The sequence below is a fragment of the Mobula birostris genome, chromosome 3, assembly GCF_030028105.1.
Source record: "Mobula birostris isolate sMobBir1 chromosome 3, sMobBir1.hap1, whole genome shotgun sequence".
Classification (NCBI taxonomy): Eukaryota; Metazoa; Chordata; class Chondrichthyes; order Myliobatiformes; family Myliobatidae; genus Mobula; species Mobula birostris.
The window spans coordinates 58,442,585-58,468,267 of NC_092372.1; the positions used below are offsets into that span (position 1 = coordinate 58,442,585).

The following is a 25,683-nucleotide window of genomic DNA, read 5'->3' on the forward strand; positions in this document are numbered from 1 at the left end:
AAGTTCCTGCCATAATTTCAGTCACAAATCTGTTTTCCCTTTGATGTTCTCCAAACATAACTGCTTAGTTTTTAAAAGCATTGCTGGAAACTCATTGAAGGGTGATATTCTTTCTGGTAAAGGTAAAATCGATTATTCCTGTGAATTTAAATCTTACATTCAGGTAGGCAGAATATTATTTTACTTCTGTTGGAATGAAGGCTGTGTACGTTTAATGAAAGTCAGCTTTTCTCATTCAGTTAGTTTGATTCCTGAAGAACAGGACATGTAACTAGTGCTAATGAACATTAGTTTAACTAACTAGGAACTAATAATTAAACTATTTACCCATTGAATTTTTTTTTACATGTACTACATCTTAAATTATCATTAATTACACTATTTCAGATGCTTTTTGATCACTGTAATCCTATTTGTTTCTTGTCTTTTACCATCCTTTGCAAGTTTATTATAGTAATAATGGAAAATACACTTGTAGCAATTCAAATTTAGCATAATCATTTTTGAATTTATGAATACTTTGAACCACAGTGATTGAAGAAGGGGCCTGTATGTTAGGTCTGTGTATTAATGCTGCAAATATGGATTTATTTAAACTTTATCAAATATGGATCAATTTTTAAAAAATCACTACAAGATATATCAGTTAAGAAACTAATTTGCAATTGAATAATGTCAAGATCTTCCCCTCCACAGTAATAAAAATAAAAAGTAGTAAATCCTGTTTAAATTTCTTCCAGCTGAAGATATTTCTGAAAAGCCCATTGTTTAGTGAGTACAATTTATTTGGCTGATGTAGTAGTCATAGGTATAATAACTTGAGAAGCAGTATACAAGTATCACATTTGTAAACACTGTTCCTCATAGTGTGCAAAATAAAACATGCTTGTATAGTCAGAGACAGACTTAAAGTGATAAACTACCATTATGTTTCAGAGGAAATGCACACAATTTACAATGCAGGCCTTCACAATCATATTCAATGAGCATATAGACCTCTTCTTTACACAAAATTTGTTCAGCAGGAAAAATTAAAAAAACATCAATGATAATGGAGTAAGGGAGGCAATAATTTTTCATCACTTACCTTGTGTAATTTGTTACTATATTTATCTTGACATTTTAAATTTGTTTTCTGGTATATAGTTAATTAATCTCTAAACCTTGTTTTATGTATTGACCATATTAACCAGTTAATAATTAAGAGGAAACCTTTGTGTTCTAGAATCACAGGCATGTAATATAATAAATAAAATTAAATTTTGTATATAATTATAAAAATATTTAATATTGCATTGAATTCTTTTAAATCTTGTAGTATTACAAGTCAAAAGGAAATTTGAAAGCAAACAAAAGATCTTTTCTGGAAGAAAATTTGGGTGATAAGTGGTGGCAGCTGGACCTCAAACATTTGAAGAGCACAACATTTAAATGCATACAGTGGCAATTGCAATTCCTTTATGTTCAAATTTAAACTGCATATTGAGAAAGCTACAGAGCCTGCAAATGGAAATATACATTTACAAACTATATAGTATTTGCATTCTTGACTTACTGTGAAAGGTGATGTCTGCAGCACATGCAGCGATTTTTTAAAAAAATTGTTGATCTATATGCAAAAAATACACTTTAGCACTATTTATTTAGTGATAGTTGTACAGGACACGGTGGCAGTTCCCAGATGATTTGGAGTCATTTAATTATCTGAGGACAGTCACTCCAAGCTTTAGCTTTTCTCTTGGCAAGGGCTAACCAGGCAGGTTCCACTGATACTGGTGCTGCATCAGGAGTTGAGAACCTCTTCGGCAATTCCTTTACTGGCGGAGTTGAAGCTACTGAATCACAAATTTCAACTAGTAAAGAGAATTTTTTTAAAAAATCAACAACAATGAATGTATTGAAGAGTAAGATATACGGTAAACACATTCTGATTAAAGGTGTGAAAAGTTTACTGTAAAGAAAATCATTTTATGACTTCAATTTTCCTCCCATTCAATCCAAGTGTATTTGAAATACTGATTAATTGTAGTTACAGATAGTGTTATCTGGAGACTTCTAAAACAAAAAAAATTGCAGTGCAATACGTAGTGATTCTCATTCAAGTTAACAAAATGTATCAAACTGTCTGCAGAGGATATTTTTTCTTACCAGCACACCTGGGCTATTTAACTCAGAACATGGAAATACAACATGCTTCTTTAAAAAAACAGCACAAAACCAACCACCTGGGGAGTGGGTAAACTGTAAATTACATTCTATCACGCAGTGGTAAATCAAGGCAACTGCGCTGTGTTGTCCAGTTGCCTTGATTTACTACTTTTTGATATACAATGACCTGGATGACTGAGATCCTTCATAGACATGTAAATTATAACTTTTTTCCAGGCTGTGGATTTTTTCACAGTTTTATTCAATGATAAGCGACTGTTTACTAGCGGCACTTATACAGTTAATTAGGTGAATAGTTAAAACTTATTACCAGATTATTATTGACAGCAAGGATTCACTTCTAACTTTAAAAATTTTGTATGTATAAATGCTGAAGGTCATTGTTTATATACTACATCTAAGTAGCACAACTATAGATTAAGATTTTGGTGACTGATGAAATTCAGCATAGTGAGATGAAGAGCTGCTTTCTATTGGTATTGTAACATTTTCCCTCAGTTACCATAAATTCCCTCTAATAACCCTAATCCCTTGCCAGCACCTTAGCATACTTTTTGCATTTCCGCTTAGCTTTAGCTCTCCTTGTAATTGGGCCCCTTCTGCAGGGACTCTTGCCCACATGTTGAAAGTGAACTGTACAGTACAGCATTCAAGGTAAAAGATAATAGTCAAAGATGTTGAGAATTTTCCTTTTCAAAATACTCTTGGTATTCTGCTCTTGACTAAACCTTAACTTTGTTATAAGGCTGAGAAACAGAGAAAATTCATTTTCATTTGAATGTGAGAATTAATAATGCAACCAATTTCATTTTTTCTTTCAATTATTAACATTTCTGTATCATTAAAAACGAACAGTCCTGCTAAAGGGTCTTGGCCCGAAAAATCGACTGTACTCTTTTATTCTTTTCCATAGATGCTGCCTGGCCTGCTGAGTTCTACTGCATTTTGTGTGTGTGTTACTTTAATGTTTTAAAATTCGTTTGTAGATGAAGACATTGTTGGCAAGGACGACATTTACCTGCATTTATGGTAATGAGTCATCTTGGCATTTTAGAGAGCAGTTTGCTGATTCAGATTAAGGTGGCAGATTTACTACCCTATAAAACATTGCCTTTTGCTGGGGCAATAGCATCAACATGGGTGATGCCAGCAGGCTCAATAAACTGATTAGAAAGGCTGGCTCTGCTATAGGAGTCAAACTGGACACACTGGAGGCTGTGGTAGAACAAAGGACCCTACAGAAAATCCTAGCAATGCCGGACAATGTTCCTCACCCTCTGCATGCCACCTTGGCTGAACAGAGGAGCACTTTTAGTAATGTACTAAGACAACTGAGCTGCTCCAAACAGCACTATAAGAGGTCGTTCTTACCCTCGGCCATTAGGCTCTATCATGTCAACCTATAGCCAGGGAAGTGATGACCCCCTCTTGTTAGACTTTTTGAGGTAACTTGTTTTTTTTTATTCCTTCTTCCTTCTCTTCTAATATTTGTATATCTGTGCACTTGTAATGCTACTGTGACACAGTAATTTCCTTTCTGATCAATAAAGTATCTATCTATGAGGATTTTCAGGGTGACTGTCCTTAACTAAAAAGGGTAATAAGGTTACAATCACACTGGAAGTGAAATCTCTGTAATCAGTCAAAACTCAGACTTGAGCTTTTTACACTATGCAGAAGAAATATTAACAAAACAATGATTCAGGAAACAGCTTTGAGGCAATAGAACTATTTAATTATTTTCAGAATAGAAACTATTTTTGAAATGTATTCTTCTTAAATAAAAAAATGTGTCAATTACCTGTGACAGAAGTTGGGAGTGTGGCAGATTTTTTCAGATGTTCACGGCGTTCCACCTTGGATACAATATTGGTTGCAATTTTCTTTTCTTCATCTTGAGTGGATTTCTTCAGTGAACTTATATAATGGGTGCCTGCTTTAATGTCTGTAGAGCTGGAGACTGTTATCTGAATTGACAAATTGTAAAAGGTAGTTTCTTCAATGTGTCTTGCATGTAATTAGGTGTTCAACTTGTTTGAAATATAACTATTTATGTTGGTGATTCAGCATTAGATAGCATTTGAATTCAACCAGGAAAAGTGTGAAGTGATTCATTTTGGAAGGTTGAATTTGAAAGCAGATTACAGGGTCAATGGTAGGATTTTTAGTAGTGAGGGAAAAAAAAAGGAATTGTTGTGTCTCTGGATGTGGACCCCAAGATACCCCTCTGTTCTCCACAGCAAAAATCTTACCACTTAATCAAAAATCTGCCTTCAAATTCAATCTTCCAAAGTGAATCACTTCATGCTAGGGTTAAGAAGGCATATAGTGCGTTGGGCTTCATTAGTTAAAGAGTCATGAGGTAATATTGCAGCTCTATAAAACCTTGCTTGGATCACATCTGGTATACTGTGTTCAGTTCTGGTTGCCTCATTATAGGAAGGATGTGAAGGTTCAGAAAGAGTGCAGAGGAGATTAACCAAGATACTGCCTGGATTAGAGACATCTTACGAGGATAGGTTAAATGAGTTGGAACTGTTCTCTTTGGAGCGAAGGAGGGCGAGAAGTGACTTGATAGAGGTACATAAGACAATGAGAGGCATAGATTGAGTGGATAGACAAAGACTTTTTCCTAGGGTGGAAATGACAAATACAAGGGGTCATAATTCTATGGTGATTGGAGGAAAGTTTGGAGGGGATGTCAGAGGTAAGGATTTTTTTACATGTAGTGGTGATGTGTGGAACTTGCTGTTAGGCTGGTGGTAGAGACATTTAAGAAACTCTTAGGCACGTGGATGATGGAAAAAGAGGGCTTACGTAGGAGAGAAGGGATAGATTGATTTTACAGTAGGTTAAAAGGATGGCACATTGCGGGCCAAAGGGCCTGTACTGCATTATAATGTTCTGTGGATGACAAGATAAATTTTATAACTTTATTACAGTCAAGACTCATTCCTTGACATGTTGATATTCAGCATTATACTTTATGTACATAAAAATGTCAGCTGAGGAAAGACATCCAGTTCAGGATTATCTCTGGAGTATTCCTGACATTCTATTGACAAGTCCACACTCCCTTCCCTCTCCAAACAATTGGTCCATCCCTGAAGGAAGTTCCCACACTAATTAAAGAGTGAATAGGTTGTTTTTCCACTTCAATTTAATTAGTCTTGACTGTATCTAACAGCTTTTATCCTATCGCTTAAGGACTAAAATGTTCAAGGACAATAGGGAAAAGATTGTAATTTGCAGACACTAAGGACAATTCTAGAACAGTTACGGCACAGGAACAGGCCCTTCAGTAAACAGCGTATGCCAAGTCATGATGCCAGTCCAGAGATATCCCATTTGCCTACACATGGTCTATATTCCCCCATTCCTGCCCATGTATGTGTCTGTATAACTGCCTCTCAAATGTTGCTTTTGTATCTGCTTCCACCACTTCCCCTAGCAATGCATTGCTGACACCAACTAATTAAAAAACCTGCCTCAAATATCCTTTACATTTTCCCTCTCTCAGTTTAAAGCTTTGCCCTCTAATATTTGATGACCTGAGAATCTATTCTTTTTTTGTAATATTCTGGAAGGAATGAACAGCCACTTTCTGCATGAGCTATTGGCATTTAGAAACAAAAATAGCCTGAGACTAACAATCTCTATTTCAAAACTAAGCCATTACAAAATACCAAACTTTTTTTTTCCCAAATCATATTTCGGTTTTGAAAGAAAAAACATTTTCTGTTAATGTCCATCAAAAGTTCTGGTAACTTTTAACTTTTGGTAGATTACTTATACCCTTCTCTTCTCACCTATTCATCATCTCTCTCTGGTTCCCCCTTCTTCCATATTCCTCTGACCTCTCCTATTAATGTCTTTAGACCTTTACCTCCTCTGCCTATCACCTTATCCATCCACCTACCCCCTCATTTACCCACCTTTCCCCTCATTCACCCACCTTCCCCCTCATTTACCCACCGTTCCCTTCAGCTGGTCTCAAACATCACCTACCAGCTTCTACTGCTTCTCCTCCTTTCTTTCCAGTTCCGATGACATGTTGTTTGTTTTTCCCCTTCATAGATTCTGACTGACTTGCTGAGTTCCTCCAGTTATGTATGTGTTGCAAAAGGTTCCCTCTGATGCTCCAGAGGTGATTGTCTTAATCACTAATCATTCTCTTCTACAGCTACACAACCACATTAATTTCAAATAAACATGCTGCAATGCCAGTTTCGAGCAGTTATATTGGAAAAATAGTTTCCTGCTTTTTTGCCCATAGTGAAAGAACATAGCATATTTCTATGTGCCAGCTGATTTAAGGCCATCTGTAACAAATCCTCTCTAATTATGTCTGTGGTAGTGTGACTCAATTTAACTTTCTCTCCCCTTCACAAGACTTTTGTCAGAGATTTACATTACAGGACATTTTCCTCAGGTACTTAAACACTGACATTTTAATTGTTTGGAGATTTGAGTCAAAAGAAGGTTATAGCTTGCCTTAGTTTCAGTTGAAAATATCTTTTATGGTCTGAGCAACCCACTTAATAGAGGCTGTCTCTTTAAAGCAGAGAAAAGGAAGAATTTCTTTAACCAGAGGGTGGTGAATCTGTGGAATTCACTGGCGCAGAAGGCTGAGAAAGCCAAGGTATTGGGCATATTTAAAGTGAAAGTTGGTCGAGTCCTGATTAATAACAGTTACTGGAAGATGGCCGAAAAATGGGGTTGAGAGGGAAATGACTGAATCGTGGAACAGACTCAGTAGGCCAGATCACTCAATTCTGCTCCTATATTATAGTCTGATTAAGATCTGATTAAGGCCAATTATCAGGATATGACACCAGATGTCAGCATTGCCACATCTGCATACAATGCCAGAATAAAAGTTAGCCTAGTCCAGCTAAAAATACAAATATTCTGCTAGTACATGGAAAAGAAATCAATGTAATTTAGATCTTGTGTTGAAATATTGGTGAAAGCCACTCACACCTATATACTTGGCATTCAAATCATTAGGAGCAAACAATGGTTATAGACTTTAGGCTTTCGATTCACAGCAACGATGTGCAAAAACATACATGCACAATTACACACAGAAATCAGAGTACAAAGCTGATGTACTTACTCAGCAAAAACAAGCCACTGAAGTAAAGGTTACTACAGTCAGGTGTACAACCTCATATTTCTTGGTCTTGCTTAATCTGATCGGTTGTAATTGCCAAACAATATCAATTACATTTTTGAAAATGTAATTTTACCAGTGTTCCATTCCTTCAGATTTAAGTGTGATGAAGATTCTCTCATTCTGTTTTTCTTGCCCCATTTCGAAATACTTTAAACCTAATTTATTACTTCTGGTTTATACTCTATCAATCCCCATACTGATAAATAGTGATTTGTATATCTCAGTATTTCCCAACCTTTTTTAGCCTAATGGCCCCCGAAGCATTTTCATACACTCCAACGGCCCTAGTGGGTACAGTTTACTTTCTGGCACCCTATTGTGTTAAAACATATCTACCATGAGAAAAATGATTCTGCTTTAAATTTTTATTTTTCTTTAAACCTGGCTTACACAGTACCTGAGTGCTGTACAGCAGCTTCAATATCAATGATTCTTGAGCTTGATGGTTTTTAGCAAGAGTTGAAATATCTGGTTCAAGTTGTGACAGCAAAAGCCTCAAGTCTCATTCGTAAACAATGTCCAAGTGGTTTCTATTTTTTATGAGTATGTGGTTCACTGCACTGAACCCTCTTTCAACAAGGTAGGAGGATGGAAATGCAATGAAGAGCAGTTTGACTCTTCTCCAAAGACCAGGGAATTTCATATGACAGTGTAGCCACATACCGCAAAAGCTGAAATTTTTGAAAAGCATTTTTGCTTCTTCATCATTCTGAATTTCAATAATTTCATCTTGCAAGTTCTCTACCTATTCTTGCACCTTGCAAAGAAATAGGTAAATTGCCCAAACTGGAACTTCCAGATCGTTGAGATCCTTGAATCGATTCTAAAAATCCTTCTTCAGTGACTGCAGGTGTAAGCAGTACTCTTGCAAACCATCATCTGTGAAAGAGAGTGCCATACTTCCCATGCAAGGAAATTGTGAGAACATTCTTCTCCCTAAGTTTTGCTTATATATTTCCAATTTTCCAATAAAAGTGGACACTGCACTTTTTGACTGGATTAAACTGAAATTCTCACCATGCAGTTTCATATTTAGAATGTTAATTTTGTCATAAAGATCAGCTAGGTATGTTACATCTTCATGTAGAAGTTCAATCTTGTCTCGCAAGCTCTTGTCGACTTTGAACAAAAGTTCAACCAGTGTCAAAAAGATCAAAGAAACATTTTAAACAGCGGCCTTTTGACAGCCAATGCACTTCAGTGTGAAGAAGTGTTCAAACTCTTCATCATTATCTTGGCATAACTGGCAAAGTATTCTGCTACTTAATGGATGAGCTTTAGATTAGATTAGATTAGAATCAACTTTATTGTCATTGTGCTGAGTACAGATACAAAGCCAATGAAGTGCATTTAGCATCTGACCAGAAATGCAAAGAATAGTGTTATTTACAAAATAACTGCGAATAAAAAAATTGCTACAGCACACAAATATAAAAGTATTGAGACAGTACCATATGGATGCAATACTGCTTAGCGCTGTGATGTGAGGTTCAGCAGTGTCACAGCCTCAGGGAAGAAGCTCTTCCTGTGCCTGCTGGTGCGGGAGCGGAGGCTCCTGTAGCGCCTACCGGATGGGAGGAGAGTGAAAAGTCCATGGTTAGGGTGAGATGAATCCCTGATAATGCTTTTCGCTCTGCCCAGGCAGCGTTTATGGTAGATGTTCTCAATGGTGGGCAATTGGGTGCTGATAATCCGCTGGGCAGTTTTCACCAAGAATCATGCTTGTAAGAAGTCGTTGGCTAAGGTTTTGGCGGTGAGATGTCATGATGGATTACAAACAAGCTCGGAATTTCTTTTTTCATAAATGCCACTAAACCAGCATGGTGACCTATCATATATGGTGCTCCAACTGTTGCACAAGAAATCATGTTCCTAATCAGAATACTTTTATTCTCAATATATATTTTGAGCTCATTGTAGATTGATTCTCCATTGATATTTGTTTTCAACTTTTTACAAAAGAGAATCTATTTATGAGGGGTGATTGATAAGTTCGTGGCCTAAGGTAGAAGGAGTCAATTTTAGAAAACCTAGCATATTTTTCCTACATTTACACACTTAGTCCAGCAGTCATGGAGCATATGGATCCCTTCTTTGTAGGAGTTGGCGTCTTGGACCTCCAGAAGTGGTCCACAGCAGGGGTGATTGATAAGTTTGTGGCCTAAGGTAGAAGGAGATGAGTTATTCACTTCAAACTTTCTGCATTTTCACTCAAAGGGTTGAACTGCATGTGCCTGTAATGAGAGCTTTATAACTCATCTCCTTCTACCTAGGCCACGAACTTATCAATCACCCCTGCTGTGGACCACTTCTACAAAGAAGGGATCCGTATGCTCCACGACCGCTGGACTAAGTGTGTATATGTAGGAGGGGACTATGTTGAAAAATAAATGTGCTAGGTTTTCTAAAATTGACCCCTTCTACCTTAGGCCACGAACATATCAATCACCCCTCATATAAACTTTTCCTTTTTTGATAAATTATACATGTGCCATTAGCAATGCCTTATTGTCTCACACAGCTGATTCATCCAGTTGTATCCCAAATTCTGTTTTTTGTAGCTTTCTGCATATTTGATACTCAATGTCATCACTCATTTCATCAATGAGCTAGAGTTATTACTCAGGTGAATGGATTTTAAAATACTGGTATCCATTTTGAAGACAGTGGTGAGCACTTCTGATACAGCAGGCATTATTAAGCTTTCACCAATTGTATGAGATTCTCCACAGTTTGCAATCATTTTCGAAATGTTATAAGCAATGAGACCACTAAAAAGGTTATTTTTAGCTTTCTTAGCAAATAACTCAAGTGTGCAATGCTTTTCAAATGCTTCTTTTATCTTCTGGAACTGAGTCATACCATAAATAGCCTTTTCAGGGGGTCTTTTATGGACATGTTCCTGCAATCTTGATGGTTTCATGGCTTCATTAGACAGTATAGTATTACCACTAAGACACATGGGGCATTGCTGATGTGATGGGAACGGAATAAAACCATATTCCAGGCATGTAACATTGTACTGACGTGCTTTCTGTAGCTTCTGTTTCTCAGCAGGATTAGAATTCAAGGCTTCACCGCCTTCAGACTCAGAGATCCCGCTGTACATATTTATCCATCATTAATGGGGCTAAATTAAAATAAAAAATTAATCTGGGAACACCTGTTGGATATTGACAATGGCAGTGAGTTGACAAGGTCTTGTGCCTCAAGTTAGGGTGCTGCTTACCCCTCCCCAAGAATCTTGAATGCCCCCTGATGCTTCTATTTCCCCTAAAGCTCCATTAGACACATAACCGCACCCATTAGGAATCACTGATATATCTCTGCCTCAGACTTCAGTTGCCATCTATCAACCTATTCTATCATTGTTTTGAAATATTATTTAAACTCTATTACAGTAAAATTCCAATAATTCACTATCCTATGGTTCAGATATTTCAGTGATTTGAACACAGGAGATTCTACAGATGCTGGAAATCTTGAGCAATCCACACAAAATTCTGGAGGAACTCAGCAGACCTGGCAGCATTTATAAACAGTCAACATTTTGGACAGTCCTGATGAACAGTCTCAGCCTGAAATGTCAACTGTTTATTCCCATCCATAGATGCTGTCCGACCAATGGTTTGGAGTCTGACTCACTGGGTCCTGTTTCTTGTGCTCCCTTTAAATTCAACAGGAATCTAGAGATTTTATAATACTGTATAATATTAAAAATAAGTAGTTGCCTTCTTTAGAATAATGATGCTTCATTCCAGCTTTTTACATAAGAATAAGCAGTCTCTTAAGGTTTATCCTGTCAAGAACCCTCAGTCTTATGTTCCATTCAAGTTAACCCTGTTATGATATACTTATACATGCACTCGTGAGCAGACGATTAAAGTTGGTGCACATGCGCCGTTGTTTTTATCTGAAATATCTGTCTTGAAACATGGTGGCAGCGGTGGGGCTCGGAAAATTGCTCTTTTCAACTGCAGTGCCCGATGTTTTCAACTTGCAGTTGACAGTATAATAATAACACAACTCTGAAACGTCGGTGGGTGAGTGTAAGAGTAGAAAAATATCAACCGAGACGAGCAACCAGCCACAAATAGAGACGGGTGCAGTAGCAATGCCTGGAGGTGAGACAGCAGAACCTCAGCGGCATCCAGCACCCGTGGGCGACCCTGTGCCGGGGAACCACGGTCAGGGTGGAAGTCCTCCCCCAGTCAGCGGCATCCGCCCGCGACGGTCAACTGCAGAGTGATAGACGGATGGAAGACATGGCGGCAGATGTGGACGAACTACAGTGTCGTAGCACACCTGCACATACAAGTTCCAGCACACCAGACGGCATTATTTTTACATACAAATGGACCGTCAGGACTTGAGGTCTACAACAGTTTTGTGTTCGCAGACAAGGCTGAAGGCCAAGACCTCACAAAGATTTTAGCTGCATTTGACAGATATGCTATTGGTGAGAAAAATGAGACATATGAACAGTACTTGTTCAACAAGCAGCAACAAGAACAAGGTGAGACCTTTGAATCGTTTCTTGCCAGCCTTAGATCTCTTGCAAGGTCATGTAATTTTTGCACGTGTATGTCAGGCAGTCTGCTGAGAAACGAGATCGTACTGGGCATTAACGACTCCCAAACCAGAAAATGTCTGCTACAAGAGAGAAAGCTATCACTCAGTGACTGCACTGACATCTATAAAAGCACAGAAATGGCTGAATCACACCTACAAGCATTCAGTACAGATAGCAGTTCCGCTACTGTCCATGGGATTAAACCTCGCACTAACAAGAAAGGTTCAAAGGTTCAAAGCATCCTGGACAGAAGGCTAGTGCTAGTGGTGGAGCCAGAGCAAAAGGCACCTTGAACAGGCACAGAAGCGAAGTGAACCCTTGCAAGTACTGTAGCACGGAACATGCAAGAGACGAGCAACAATGCCCAGCATACAGACAGGCGTGCAAGGCGTGTGGCATTCAAAATCACTTTGCAAAGATATGCAAGCAGAAGCCCGTGCATGGGGTGGAAGCACAAAGCGGTGACCAAACCGACAGTGACAGCAGCACCGAGTTTATCGACAATGTCATACTGGTGGTCAACAGTTTGAAGACAAAGGATGACGTATTCGCACAGATGCTCATCAATGGAAAGCCTACAGACTTCCAAGTCGACAGTGGGGCGAGCAGTAACATTTTACCCCGCAAATACTTGGAGGGAGTAGACCACATACTAAGACTAGGTACAAAAAAGCTGATGATGTGGAATAAGACCACCATGGATGCAGGAGGGATGTGCAGAGTGAAATTGCGTAACCCCATGACGAACCGCAAGTATTCTGTTGAATTTGTCGTGGTCGCTGACAACTTTACACCATTGCTGGGAAGCAGGGCCATCCAGCAAATGAAGCTGATTACAGTCAACGATGACAACTTTTGCAGGGTGCATGCATCTACACAAAGAAAAACAATGCACACCAGCATAACGCTATGCAGGTGTTCGATGATGCGCTCGGGGAGCTTCCGGGTGCAGCCCACCTGCAGATTGATGAGGAAGTTCAACGCACAGTGTTACCCCCACAACGTCTACCTCACACTGTGAAGCAGAAAGTGAAAGCTGAGCTTGATCAACTGGTAGACAGCTAGGTGATAGCTCCAGTCCATGAACCTACAAGGTGGGTTAGCCAGTTAGTGGTGGCAGAGAAGAAGAATGGCAATCTTCGTATATGCATTGACCCTCGACCATTGAACAAAGCGCTAAGGAGAGAACACTACCCCCTTCCGGTGATAGAGGACATTTTGCCAGATCTTGACCAGGCTAAGGTTTTCAGCAAGCTTGACTTGAGTTCTGCATTCTGGCAAGTGAAATTGGACAGTGAATCAAGCATGCTCACCACTTTCAATACACCTTTCGGACAGTATAGATGGCTCAGACTCCTGTTTGGAACCAGCGTTTCATCAGAGATCTTCCAGCACAGGTTGCATCAGGCGCTGGAAGGACTACCGGGAGTGATCTGTGTCACAGACGGCATTCTGGTGTACAGAAAAGGGGAAACGCAGGAAAAGGCAATCGCCGATCATGATGTGAAACTTGAGCAGCTATTACAGCGTTGTGCAGGGCAGCATATCAGGCTCAACAAGAACAAATCTGTCTTCAGAGTGACAGAGATACCCTTTTTGTGGCACCTCATCACAAGTGAGGGACTTCATCCTGATCCTAAAAAGGTCGCTGACGTTCTCAACATGCCACCACCCACGGATGTGCAGGGAGTACAGCGATTGATCAGATTTGTCAACTACCTGAGCCGTTTTCTATCAAGTCTCTCAGATACCCTTGAGCCAATAAGACAGCTGACAAAGCCAGATTTAGCATGGGAGTGGTCAGCTGAGCAGCAAAAGGCTCTCTCCAAGATCAAGCGGATGGTATCTGAAGCACCGGTGTTAGCAAACTACAATTCTAAGGAAGAGCTAACCATCCAATGTGACGCCAGCAACAAAGGCCTAGGGGCAGCACTCCTCCAGAACGGACGTCCGATCGCATATGCAAGCAGAGCGCTAACGGACACAGAAACGCGTTACGCAGCGATCGAAAAGGAAATGCTCACAATCGTTTTCACACTTGAGCATTTTCATCAATACTCTTTTGGCTGCTTCACAAGAGTACTCAGTGATCACAAGCCGCTCGAAATGATAGTTAAGAAGCTGTTGGTGAAGGCACCGAAGCGCCTGCAGGGAATGCTTCTTCGCCTGCGGAGCTATGACTTTGACATCATCTACTGTCAAGGAAAGCTCATGCACCTCGCGGATACGCTATCACGAGCAGTTAGCGGTACTCCAGGCCAGGAGAGCAGCTTCGACGAAGTCAACATGCTATTACACCTGCCAATCCGCGATGAGCGTCTAGAGCAGATTCGCGTAGAAACAACGAAAGATGACACACTACAGATGTTGAAACGCGTAATCATCAGTGGATGGCCGAGCAAATGTGACACACTACCAGAGCAACTTACACCCTACTATAGCTATAGGGATGAGCTCGCAGTCCAAGACGGCTTAATCTTCAAAGGTGAGTGTGTCGTCATACCGCAAAGCGAGCGAAAGCAAATGAAGGAAAGAATTCATTCGTCTCACTTGGGCATAGAAGGATGCCTCAGACACGCACGCAAATGTCTTTTTTGGCCAGGCGTGAGCAACGACATCAAGCAATATATTGCTACATGTGATATTTGTCATACATACGAAATGAGTCAGCAGAAAGAATTGCTTATAAGTCATGAGGTACCTGCTCGGCCGTGGGAAAAGATAGGTACCGACCTGTTTACATTCAAAGGAAAAGAATACCTCGTCACCAATGTTCCATCTAATTTTTAGTAGCCAGTGTGCGCAAAAATCTTATGTTGTGCAATTTTTTTCCTGTGACAAAAGTATGTGCGCACTGAAAGCACAAGTAGCACAGTTTATGTAAGTTTACAAAATATTTGACATAAAACTGCACAGAATAACAACAAAATAACATACATATTTAAGTCACTCAGTTATTTTTTCTCTCCTGTCTTTGCCATTTACCCATTCGTTGTAAATTCTATCTAGACTAATAGAACTTCCATCCAATTGATAGCTTTTGATTCTCATTAACATATCCAAACATTCACCTAAATGATTTCTCAGCTTGTTTTTGAGTCGATTCATTAGGCTAAAACCTCGCTCACAGTCCGCACTAGACGCAGAAAGGATCCCCCATTGTCCATCAACTGTGCAAGATCGCAAATCTGTTCATTTTGAAGTATAAATGCCACTAGCTGAGCAAAGTTTGAAATCAGTTTGGATTTAATTTTTTCTTGCATGGAAAATTTGAAATCATTAAACTGTCTAACTATTACAGTATTTTCAGCTAGAAAATCTAGACATAAGGCATTAACTTGTTCATCGCCAAATGTGAAGTCACAATCTGCAATTGCGGAGAAATCAGAAGCTGACCATTCTTGTACCTTATCTTCAGGAAACCTTCCTTCTAAATGAATACAAAGACTATTTATAAAAGTCAACAGCGAACTTGTATCTACTGTGACGTTTTCTACACGTTGTTGGCTTAGCAAAACTTTAACTTTGTCACTCCACAAAACACTGTCTCCCAGATACTGCTTTCTTATCTTGTTAATTCTGCCTCGTGCAAAATGAAGTGAATCAGTCGCTGTCAGGCCACTCTTTTGCAGAATCTTGCACAGTGCAGCCAGTTCATCAAAGACATCACTTAAAACCTGTAAAGCTACTTTGTATGTGATGTTTATCAATTTCTTGTGACAGTATTTAGTCAACTAACTAGTTAACAGAAACATTTAGCTATTATTTTCAATAAGTATAATTATTAATTACTATATTATTTTAGGTAACTAACCTTTTGTGCACACATTAATTTCCTTTGTGCGCTGGTTGAAAAACGTGTGTGCATGCGCACACGCGCACAGCTTAGAGGGAACATAGCTCGTCACCGTTGATTACTACAGCAATTTCTTCGAGGTAGATCTTCTTTGCGATATGACCAGCGCAGCCGTTATTTGCAAATTGAAGGCTCAAGTGGTTAGTGATAATGGGTCACAGTACGCGTCAGCGGAGTTTCACAGATTTGCACGAGAATGGGATTTTGAGCACTTGCGTAGCTGCTCCAGAAATAGTAAAGCGAATGGAAAAGCTGAGTCAGCAGTTAAAACAGCTAGGCAGATCCTCACAAAGAGCAACAAATCGCCAGCAGATCCCTACCTCACACTTTTTTATTAATCTTTTTATTGATTAGAGAAAACATATATACAGACAAGGGGAAAATTATCTCAAATGTATATATCAGCAACAATATAAACAAAAGATGAAATAGATATTGTCATAATCATACATAGGAATAAGCAAGTATGCAATATATAATTAAAAAAGGACAACTAATTCTCCTCTTATCAATTCATAAAGAGAGGGAAAAAAACTAAATTTAAAATGAAAGGAAAAAAAACCACCGCACTAAAAAAAAGAAAAAAAATGGGGGGACTGGGCAGTCCATTCAGAGGATACATCCAAGAAAAAAAGAAAGACTTTCTGATCAACTCTAAAACTTTCAAAAAAAGAAAGTAATTGGAAGAGTGATAAATCAAATGAAAATATAGAATAAAAGGTCACCATATTTGCTCAAATTTATCTTTTCTTTCTTTTTTAATCTTTTTATTGGTTTCATAATGGTAAACATAACATAATATTGATACAAAGTTACTGGGATTTCATTGTTATAATTAACATATTTAATTATAAACCCAGTTGACACATGGGTATTAAACCTCTCAATCGTACAGGATACAAATACAATATATATTAAAAAATAGAAAAAAAATATAAAAATATACCCCAAAAGAAAAACTAACCTAAACAATGTTAACCAACTAACCAAAAAAAGAGGATGTATCAAAGGTCCGACTTCTTATTTACTCTAAACTTAAACAGGACATAATGGAGGGAAGCCAGAAAAAGATAGTAGATGGATTAGAATCCTTCCACTTCAATAAAGTGGCTCTTCTAGCCAATAAAGTCAAAAAGGCTTTCATACATTGAGCGGAAACAGGAATATTTCCTGCTTCCAATGGGATAATCCCAAACATTGCCGTAAGTAAATTAGGTTGTAAATCCAGATCCAAGACTTTTGATAGCATTTTAAAAACATCTCTCCAAAAGCTAACTAGCTTTATACAGGACCAAGACATATGAGTTTAAAGTGGCCACCTCAATATTACATCTGCAGACATCCCACCCTGCAAAAACTCATTTCAGTGAGGTAGCACCCCTGTCCCCCGCAACCCCATATACCGCACCCCCGGTCGACCTCCAAGGGTGTATGTAATACTTTGTTTCGTGATTTTGTCTAATCTGTAAACCAAGTTGGGTATGTACAGAAAATGTGACATTAAAATATGTACTTATATTATATTATTATGTTTATTCTATTACAACTTTAAGCAAGTCTACAGGGAGTTTGGCCTCATCACGTAGGACATCAATAGAGTAGCTCCTTAGCAGCTAGCCAGCTAGTTTAAATAACTTTAGCTATGCTAATGAACAAATGACACCTGTTAAACTCACCTCAACATGTCTTTTACATTTTAACCCACCATGAGCAATGTAATTATTAATAGAAACGTCACTGTTGCAAATAGTGCAGCGAGCAACACTGTCATTATTTTTGAGGTCGACCGTAAAGCTTGCCCACAGAGAAAACTGATAGGTCTACTTAGCACGAAGAGAGACCAATCAGGATGCTTGCTTTTGCTCTCGCTTTCCCTCTCCGGCTCCCTCTCAAAAAATCGATTTCCGGGTTATTGTATATAATTTCCGGGCGTCAGGGAGCTGCTATCAATATGTGGGAGACTCTTGGAACTTCCGGGAGAGGTGGGATGTCTGCATCTGTCACAAATAGGATTAATATTGGAAAAAATACGCGCTAGTTTATCCTTTGACATATAGGCCCGATGCACTACCTTGAACTGTATCAAGGAATGACGGGCATGAATAGATGAGTTATTAACCAAATGAAAAATTTTACTCCATTGATTATCTGAAAATGACTCTTGAAATTCCGATTCCCAAGCACGTTTAATTTTATCATTAGGTATCATTCATGAATTCAATAACCATTTATAGATTATAGCTATCAACCCTTTTTGAAATGGTTTAAACTGAAAGAAAGCATCTGTCACATTAGGTGGATAAGCAGAAGGGTAATTTGGCAACAAACCACGTAAAAAATTCCTAATTTGTAAATATCTAAAAAAGTGTACATTAGATAAATCGTACTTTTCCACTAACTGAGAAAAAGACATTAAACAATCCCCTAAAAACAAATCTGAAAAAGTTATTATTCCCTTGGTTTTCCAAATTAAAAAGGCCTTATCCAAAATTGATGGTTTAAAAAAATAATTAAGATGGATATTACTAGAAAGAATAAAATTATTTAACTCAAAAAATCTACAAAACTGAAACCAAATTCTTAATGTATGTTTAATTACGGGATTAAAATCTTGTCTACTAATCTTAGAAAATAAAAAGGGAAGAGGGGCTCCCAGTAAAGAGGCCAAAGAGAACCCCTTCACCGAGTTTTCCTCCAAATCCAACCATGAAGGACATTCATGTATGTCTGAATAGTGAATCCAAAAAGTAATATATCGAATATTAATTGCCCAGTAATACATTCTAAAATTTGGCAAAGCCATACCACCATCCTTTTTTAATTTCTGCAATAAGGGTTTACTCAATCTAGGATTTTTATTGTTCCAAATATAAGATAAGATTATAGAGTCTATTCTGTCAAAGAATGTCTTAGGAACAAAGGAAGGAACTGCCTGAAATATATGTAAGAATTCCAGTAAAGCTATCATTTTAATAGCATTAATTCGACCTATTAATGATAATGACATAGGCGACCATTTAGAAAGCATTTGTTTGGTGTATTCAATTAATGGAAAAAAAATTATATTTATAAAGGTCCTTAAAATTTTTAGTACTTTTAATACCAAGATAGGTAAAGTAATTTTTAGCAATACTAAAAGGTACTTGATGATTTGGATCCGAGTAATTATTAATAGGAAATAACTCACTTTTATGTAAATTTAATTTATACCCAGAAAAACTACTGAATTCAGAAATTATAGATAACATAGAAGGAATAGATTTCCTAGGATCTGAAATATAAACTAACAGGTCATCTGCATATAATGAAACCTTGTGTATTTTGTCCCCTCTCTTAATACTCTGAACAGTATTAGAATCTCTGAGAGCAATATCAAGGGGTTCTAAAGCCAAGTCACATAATAAAAGGGCTAAGAGGACATCCCTGCTGAGTACCCCTATATAATCTAAAATAGGGAGATTTTTGATTATTAGTTATAACTGCAGCCATAGGTGCATGATAGATCAATTTGATCCAGGAAATAAATCCCAGGCCAAAATTAAATCTTTCCAAAACCTCAAATAAGTAAGACCACTCCACCCTATCAAAGGCTTTCTCTGCATCAAGAGAAACAACACATTCAGATTCTCTAGATGAAGAAGAGTGAATAATGTTTAATAATCTTCAAATGTTAAAATGTGAATATCTATTTTTAATAAATCCAGTTTGGTCATTGAAAATAACAGTAGGTAAAATACTCTCAAGTCTATTAGCCAAGATCTTAGAAAAAATTTTAAAATCCACATTCAATAGAGAGATTGGTCTATAGGAAGCTCATTCAGATAAACCTTCATCTTTTTTAGGAATTAATGAGATTGAAGCTTCATAAAAAGTTTTCGGGAGATTCCCAGAGGATATAGAATCAGTGAAAATTTGACATAAATGAGGTGTAAGTGTATCATTGAAAGTCTTATAAAATTCCACTGTATATCCATCCGGTCCTAGAGACTTACCTGGTTGGGAAGAGGATATAGCCCTTGCTATTCCCTCTTGTTTAATAGGTGCATCTAATGTATTCATATCTTGAATAGAAATTTTAGGTTTATTCAATTTTTGCAAAAATCTATTCATAAAAGTAATATTGTCTGAAAATTCAGATTTATAAAGATTAGAGTAGAAATCCATAAATATCTTATTAATTTCACAAGGATCTACCGTTTCAGTTCCATCAGGTCTTCATATTTTCAGGATCTGTCTTCCAGCCATATTTGCTTTTAACTGACCAGCTGGAAATTTGCCTGACCTGTCCCCATGTATATATAAAATTGACTTTTAGATTTAAGAAGTTCCTGCTCATGGGAAAAGTCAAAAGCAAATCATGCTGTGTTTGGATTTCCACCCTTTCCTTAAAGAGATCTTCACTAGGCATTACTGAATAAACTTTATCTATTTCTTTAATCCTATTAGTAATAAGTAAAAGTTCCGCCTTAGTTTTCCCTCTTAAACCTGCTAAATATGAAATTATCTGTCCCCTAAGAAAAGATTTCATTGAATCCCAAATAACCAAATTTGACATTCCCTCAGTTGTACTTAATTCAAAAAATAGAGAAATTTGCTCTTTAATAAAATTTACAAAGGTTGAATCTTGTAACAATAAAACATTATGTTTCCACTGAGGTATCTGAATATTATCAGAAAACTTCAAAGTTAGTTTCATAGGTGCATGATCTGACAACGCAATCACATCATATGCACACTCAGCAACAGAGGGCACTAATCGCGTGTCCAGCAAAAAATAATCAATTCTTGAATGGTTATGGTATACATGTGGGAAAAAAAGAAAACTCTTTTTCTTTAGGATGTTTAAATCCCCAAATATCCACCAAACTGTATTCTAATAAAAGAGAATTAATGCAAGTCGCAGCTTTATTAGGAAGCGACGGATTGGTGGACGATCTGTCAATTGACGGACTGAGACAGCAGTTAAAGTCACTGCCCATAATCAACTTATATTCATTTAAATTTGGCAATACAGAAAATAGCTTCTTAAAAAATTCAGGGCTCTCTATATTAGGTGCATATACACACACCAAAGCCACCTCTTGACCACATAACAGACCAGTGACAATTGAATATCTTCCAATTAAATCAGTAACAGTATTAAAATAAACAAAAGGGATTTTAGAATTAATAAAAATAGATACCCCTCTTATTTTATTTACTGATAAAGAATGAAATAAGGGTCCCTTCCAAAATTAAAAAAAAAATTTCATCTTGCCTTCAGATACCAGTCTCCTGCGCAAAAATAATATCTGCATGAAGTGTTTTTAATTTCTTAAAAATCTTTCTGTGCTTAATAGGTTGGTTCATACCATTTAAATTCCAAGATGTTATACTAATTTTATTAAGATGCATATTTAAAGTTTAATTAAAAAATTTTATGAAGTGAACTAATGCGCAGGCGCAAACTAAATCCAAAGAAAGGGCGAAGCATGACTCGATCAGAAAGAAAAGCAAGTTGATTGACAAAAAAAAAAACCCCAGGATTGCCCAGTTGATAAAAAAATAATCTAATAGACCCACCTTCTCCCCCAGAAACCCAGAAACTGTCCAATAGGGAAATGGCACGCTATCCTAATAACCTTTAACCCCTGTCTCCAGATAGCAACCCCTGCTTACAAAGTAAAACGTTATCACCATCAAAAAGACATAACAAAGAATACATAAAGAAGTAAACAAATTTCAAATATTTTCATATTATGTCTAACAATAATTAAGACCGAATTAACGACAGCCATCTTAAATCCATTTAAAATACGCAACCGTGTATTCAAAAAAAGGATAAATCCAACCATTATACTACAACTAATATTAAAGACTTACAAATCAAAGAAAAAATAAGTAAATATATATAAGTTGAATTCAAAACTACATTAACTATTAAAGCAAACAACAACAGATCTAAGTAAGTCAACCAAATCCATGACTAAGCACTCATAAAACATGGAGCTGACTTTCATTGAAACCGTAACAAACAACTCCCATCTAAAGATTAACTCAAATCAAAGAAGAAAAAAATAAATAAATATATATATATTAAATCCAAAACTATATTAACTGTTAAAGCAAACAACAACAGGTCTAAGTGAGTCAACTAAGTCCGTGTCTGGGCACTCATAAAACGTGGAGCGGACTTTCATCGAAGCCGTTACAAACAACTCCCAGCTAAGGATCAACTTTTCAAATTGCTTACGAAATGGACTTAAACTCCTTTATAAATTTCCAACCGTATTCTGGAGAGTCAATCCGTTTTAGACGAGCATTGGGTGGAGTAATCATCAGATGAGCCGGGTAACACAGAGAAGGGTGACAGTTAATCTTAAAAAGTTCAGCCATAACTTCCCGATATTTAATTCTTTCAGCATAAATCACTGGGGTAAAATCTTCAACTATATGAATCTTAACTTGATTATAAATTAGCTTATCCCTTTTCCTTGCATTCCAAAGAATAGCTTCTTTGGTTGTAAAATAATGCAAACACAGAACTACAGGATGTGGTTTCATTTCAGCTGAAGGCTTAGGACGTCGAATTCGGTGGGCTCTGTCCAATATCGGACAGGCTTCGAGAATGTCACTCAAGAGTGAATATAACATGTTCGAAAAAAACCTCAATGGCTCACCGGTTTCCGTATTTTCAGGCAAACCCAGTATGCATAAATTCATCCTGCGACCTCTGCTTTCCAGATCAATTGTTTTCTTCTTAATTCTTGATAATTCCGAAGTAGTCTCATTAATTTTATTTTCCATAAAAGACATACAGTATTCAAATCCTGCTCTTTAATAGTTTGACTCATTAACTCCTGTTCTCTTTCAATTCTATGAGTGCTCTGCTTAAGCGTCAGATATCGATCTTCCAGATTCTTCAAAGATTCCTGAACAACGAGAATGGTTTTTTCAAGCATTTCATTAGCATTCATCAATTTATCGATTTTGGTATCCACCGTACCGATCTTTGCGTTAATAGCTTCTATTAAAGAGAGCATTCTTTCTGAAGTAGAAACTTCCTCTGATTTCTTCGTTTGTTGAGCTTTGGGAAGAGTTTTGCCACTTCTTAATTCGGTTCCAGATCGAATATCAGCCATCGTAAATCCTTCAGCAAAAATAATAAATCTTCAGACTTGAAATGAATCCAGCAGTGGAAAGTAAGTTGTGAAAGATGGAGCTACGACAAAAACGTCTTACTCCATGAGCTGCCAAGTGGAGACTCCTACCTCGCACTTCTAGACCATCACAACACACCTTCGCAAGGGCTCAGCACAAGTCCTGCCCAGCATTTGATGAATCGCCGCACACGCATGCTCCTGCCTACAACAGCGAGTTTACTGGAACCCAGAGTTGTACGCGAACGCGAGCGTATGAAACAATGCATCCAGCAGCAGGCCAACAATTACAACATCAGCCAAAAATCTTGCCCCACTCGAAGAAGGGGATACCGTGCGCATGCAACCCCTGGTGCAAGGTAAAAAGAATTGGGAGAAAGCAACTGTGTGTCGGCGCCTTGATGAGTGTTCATATGTAGTTCAAACCCCCTCTGGGATCTACCGACGTAATCACACACATCTACGAAAGACGGCTGAGGAACTGCCTGAAAAGCTAATCACATATGAACAGGCAAAACTAGGTCAAACAACCGAGATCAATGACCACAGTGTGCCTACTGCATCAGATGCACACAGCCAAATACTAGCAGAGGCTAATGACACAACACAAATACTAACACAAACGTTGAAACATACAAATAACAAACAACAGGATTGGGACAAAACAGTAAAAACTCGTTCTTGCCGCACGGTGAAAAGGCCACAATATCTAGAAGACTTTGTCCCACATTGAATAATTGCATGAACAATTGAATAATAAGTCTGTGACACTATTTGGCATTATAGTGTCATGTTTATACTCAATGAAGGACTATGTCCTATTTGAGGTTGTGTAGTCTGTAGTTTGAAGTTAAAGTTGAATTTTAATATGTTTTATATTTTGTATATATGCTCATACAAATGGAAATAATAAATGGTATGTATTTGTGACAGGCATAAGAGACATAAGGCATGATTAATAAATACTTTGAAAGTTAATTCTGTGAAAATACACTGCAAAGCAGACTTCAGCGAAATTGAGTTTAATTGTTAATACAATTGTTCCTTTTCTTTGTTTTGATAAAAAGGGGGATGTTATGATATACTTGTACATGCACTCGTGAGCAGACGATTAATGTTGGTGCGCATGCACCATTGTTTTTATCTGAAATATCTGTCTCAAAACAACCCTGACTCATTGAAACCTCAGCAGGTAATAGTCTAGTAAACTTCAAATATGGAGTCAGTCATGTGCACAGTACTCCAGCTGTATGAATATTCCATAGAATTTGAGCACGTCCTCCCTTCTTTTATATTCAGTAGTTAGCAGTAAGTGATAACATTGCAGGCTTTGTTAATTATTTACTATCCCTGTTGTGAATCATGGACTAAAATGTACAAATTCTAAGGATCTCTGCCATCCTCATCATTCAGCAACACTCAGAAAATGCTCGAGGAACTCAGCACGCCAGGCAGCATCAGACCTGGTCTGCTGAGTTCCTCCAGCATTTTGTGTGTGCTGCTTGGATTTCCAGCATCTGCAGATTTTCTCTTGTTCATCATTCAGCAATATGATTTTTTAAATCTTTCCTGCCAAAATTAGGCAACATCCCATCTTTCCCCATACTCCATTTGTCAGAAGTTTGCCTACTTATTTAATCTATATTCTTTTGTAGCTTCGTGTCCCAAATGAATTTCCTATCTATCTTTACTTCATTGGTAAATATAGCAATCATTCAGTTGTAAAAGGCTGAGGCCCTAGCACCAGGCCCGGTAATACAATACTCATCTTGCCAAGCAGAAAAAAATCCATTTATGCCTATTCTTCTTTTTTTTTGTTGGTCCCCCAGTCTATCCGTGTAAAGGTGTTACCTCCTGCTCCATGATCTTATACGTTCCACAACAACCTTTGACGTCACACCTTGTCAAATGGCTTCTGAAAATCTAAGTATTACATTAGTGCAATTGGTGTAGTGATAAAGAATGAAATTTTCCCCAAAGAATTTGTTTAATCTTTCTATCATTTCCTTATTTGGCTTCATAATTTCAGCTGTCTGTCCCAAACTTTTGTTAATCTTTTTATGAATCTTTAAGAAAACTTTGATATACAGTATGATAATTTGTTTTCCACTAATTTTAGGTGAATGCTAGAATCTTTCAATCTTAAGGCTTTTTAAAATATTCTTTTTGCTAGTATACAGGTGGCCTCCATTTTCCGAACGTTCGCTTTAAGACACCTCGCTGTTACGAAAGACCGACATTAGTTACCTGTTTTCGCTAACAGAAGGTGTTTTCACTGTTACGAGAAAAGGCAGCGCTTGCCCGAACAGCCAAGTTCCTCCCCCGGAACTGCATTCTAGCCGGCATTGCTTAAACATGTGCTTTATCTCGATTTATTTTGTGCATCCGTTAGCAAGATGAGTTCTAAGGTATCGGAAAAGCCTAAAAGAGCTCGTAAGGGTGTTACACTTAGCGTAAAACTAGACATAATTAAGCGTTTCGATCGTGGTAAATGAAGTAAGGACATTGTCCGCGCGTTGAACTTGCCTGTGTCTACCATTTGCACTATTTATACACAGAGAGAAAGAATTTTGAAAGCTGCCGATGTTACTGTTGGTTCTGCTCGTAGCAAAGTGGTCTCTCTTAATCGGCATCCAATAATGGATAAAATGGAAAGTCTATTGCTTGAGTGGATTGATGAGTGTACAAAGCCCGGTGTTCCGTTAAGTTTTCTTATACTTAAGGAGAAATCAGTCAGTCTTTTTAATAAGCTGAAACAGAAAGCACT

General features: G+C 37.7%; 1 protein-coding gene across 1 annotated transcript in view; it reads right to left on the bottom strand.

Moving 5' to 3' along the window:
- Positions 1-1,508: 1,508 nt before the first annotated feature.
- Positions 1,509-25,683, bottom strand: part of cracd (capping protein inhibiting regulator of actin dynamics) — a 79,341-nt gene continuing 55,166 nt past the window's right edge. Inside the window, exons 7-8 of the mRNA XM_072251827.1 lie at positions 3,971-4,136; positions 1,509-1,853 (exon numbers count right to left, since the gene is read on the bottom strand). Of these exons, the coding sequence (XP_072107928.1) occupies positions 1,693-1,853; positions 3,971-4,136 (327 nt within the window). The 3' untranslated portion in view covers positions 1,509-1,692. The remainder of the gene's footprint in view (positions 1,854-3,970; positions 4,137-25,683) is intronic.